Here is a 2,655-nt window from a genome sequence, read left to right as displayed (position 1 = left end):
CCCTTCCCCTGCGGCGGCTCCGCAAGCCACCCATTTGTTGGCTGGGCTCGGTACGCGCAGCAGCACTATCTTCAGCACCCTGAAGAAATACTACCGGGAGGACTCCTCACGTTCTGCCTCCCCGCACTGCACCTCCTGCACCACCACCCCGCAGTTTACATTCCGCTCCGGCTGGTACCTCCGCTGTGTGCTCACCTCATGCAAAGGTGGGCATGGGACATGACCCACAGGAAATTAGTTCCTCTGAGATCAAAAGCAGCACAGATTTTAGGATAGCTTCTTGCTTTGCCTGTGGTGGAGATAAACCGTAAGATTACACCGATCTGAATTTGAGTTATCCTCTGGGCTTTGATCTGCTGTCTGGTCCACGAACTCAACGCGGGGTTCCTGCTTTGGCCCCGCCACGCAAGGCTGGGTTAGGGATGCCTGTCCACGAGAAACTTACGCCAGCAAATGGCACTGCCTAGGAAAGCTGGGCCTGTCTCTCCTCTGCCAGAAATGACACTGTAAGCACATTTTAAAATAAATAAAAAAACTATACAAGTAAGTAATGAAAGGTGAGCACTTCAACAAACCAACCAACCCCAACAACCCAAACTGCACAGACCATTATCACTGCATCACCGCTGATCTCCCTACAGCCGCTCTCTGGGCCAGGGAACACCCAGCTGTAACCCACCGCCCACAGCCCCTGATTCTCCAGGCACAAACATCCCTGCGCTGGCCCGAACGCTCAGGGAAAACGCACTCGCCACTTCCGGCCCTGCCCTCGCGTTCCTTTGGAGTGCTCGCTCGCAGCAAACCATCCAACACCGGCTGAACACACTGCCAGGAAGGACTCTCAACCCCTCTGAGCTAATAGTTCACCAGGGAGGTATCGATTCTCCCCTTTCAGCCCAACAGGTCACCAAGAGCCAGGAGAACGAGCGCCACCTGACAAGCGTTTTCAAGAACTTCCAGCGTATTTACGGAGATACATTCCAACTTAGAGTTCAAACAGCCCAAAATCCGAACACCTGAAACTCACAGGACAGTAAAGAAGGTACACAAACCAATCTCACCGCGCAGGAAAGAGAGCGGCGGCCTGGGTTCACTCTCTGCACTGCGGAGAGTGCCGGGAGTTATTTACTCCTGGAATAAACCGCTGTGGAGCAAAGAGGCTACAAACCACGTGCCTTGAGATAGCACCCGTCCTCAGATGAACTGGTGTTGATCTCCTGGGCACACAGAGAAAGCGCCACACTTGTTGCCAACAGGATTACACCCAGCTCACACCCACGCTGTGCTGCGCCAGAGGACACGAGCACTGCTATGTCACACGCTGGACACCCGGGCAGCTGGCTCCCACCTCCCTGCCCGACCAGTTCGGGACGTCGTCCCTTCTCTCCCTTCACCCAGCCTGTCTGGCTGGGTTCCTCCTGCTGTGCCCAGCACCTGCCCAGCAAGTCTGCACCCGCCACCGCACCAGGATGTCCCCCGAGGGCTCCGGAGGGTGGCTGGGGTCACAGCGCACTGCCCGAGGTTGGCAGCTGCAGAGGATTTAGGTCCGAACTCACTGGATTTAGGGAGTGCACGCAAACAGTTTTCCAAAGGCTTTTAACTTTCAAGTTTGGTTTTATTTGTGGGGAAAACAGAAAGCAGAGCTGAACAACCCCTCCGCCCCGGCAAACGTGGGGAGGTTTGAAACGAATTACAGAACTTAAGTTCTTTGGGTGGTTTTTTGTTCATTTTTTTTTTAAATGGGCACAAAACCCATTTTACCCCCTCATCATCATCACCTCTGAAACAGCTCGTTTTAAGGAACACCTCCCCACGGTAAGCCCAGTCTGGAGGAGACAGGAGGTATTTTAGCCCAGCTGGTTCAAGACTTGCAGAGCTACAGGGAACCATACACAGCATTTTTACAGGAGCTGCCAGGTACCCCTTCCGACAGGCGGCGCGCCCAACCCCACGCAAAACCCTTAGCGCCGCGTTGGCACATTGGTGCAGCCAGAACCGCGCTGGGGTAACGGCTTCCCATCTCAGCCTGCCAACGAGCTACAGGGTTTTGGTCCAACTCCAAAGACAAAAAGGTACCTAAAGCCTTCATGGCAATTTGCCGAGTTAGTGGCGGAGGGATATTGATGCAAACCAAATCTACTTCCTGGTGCAGCAAGACGTCGTCGGTCCGGCTCGTGTAGAAGGAGATGTTCAGCTCCTCTGCCAACTGCTTGGCTTCCTCCTCCGTCTTCCCCCAAAGCGCTTCAATGGAGAAGCCTTCTGCTCGCAGCAAGGGCACCAGTACCCGGGCGGTGCTGCCAGTTCCAAACACACCCACTCCAGGGAGCGTTTTCATTCTGCGCTCATTCACGCGTCAGGGTGCACACGCAGCCTTTTCCTTCGGGGAAATGTTTGGATCCTTGGCTTTCCCTTCCGTCCACGGCTCCTGAAACGTGGGAAGCGAGAGGTCAGTATCCCTGAAAGGCGTATTTGGGTATCAAACACACTGCGCCCGAAGGCTGGTTTCTGCTCTTCATTCGGCATTCACAACTTTAAAGGATCCTCATGAAAAATCAAACAGCCCCCCCAAACCCACAATCCATAGAGAAATCGCGCTAAGGGCCAATCCGCCAATCCCGCAGCAGACGGACGGTCAGAAAGCAGCTTGACGAACCC

General features: G+C 54.5%; 1 protein-coding gene across 1 annotated transcript in view; it reads right to left on the bottom strand.

Moving 5' to 3' along the window:
• The window catches only part of LOC104497075 (glucose-fructose oxidoreductase domain-containing protein 2), a 6,824-nt gene extending 4,398 nt beyond the window's left edge, over window positions 1-2,426 (bottom strand). The window contains exon 1 of the mRNA XM_010140288.1: window positions 2,077-2,426. Within this exon, the coding sequence (XP_010138590.1) occupies window positions 2,077-2,335 (259 nt within the window). The 5' untranslated portion in view covers window positions 2,336-2,426. The remainder of the gene's footprint in view (window positions 1-2,076) is intronic.
• Window positions 2,427-2,655: the final 229 nt, after the last annotated feature.

Source organism: Buceros rhinoceros, unplaced genomic scaffold (genome assembly GCF_000710305.1).
Source record: "Buceros rhinoceros silvestris isolate BGI_N320 unplaced genomic scaffold, ASM71030v1 scaffold20557, whole genome shotgun sequence".
In the NCBI taxonomy this organism is placed as follows: Eukaryota; Metazoa; Chordata; class Aves; order Bucerotiformes; family Bucerotidae; genus Buceros; species Buceros rhinoceros.
Note: the sequence above shows the minus strand (reverse complement) of the source record. Positions and strands in the feature narration are given on the sequence as shown.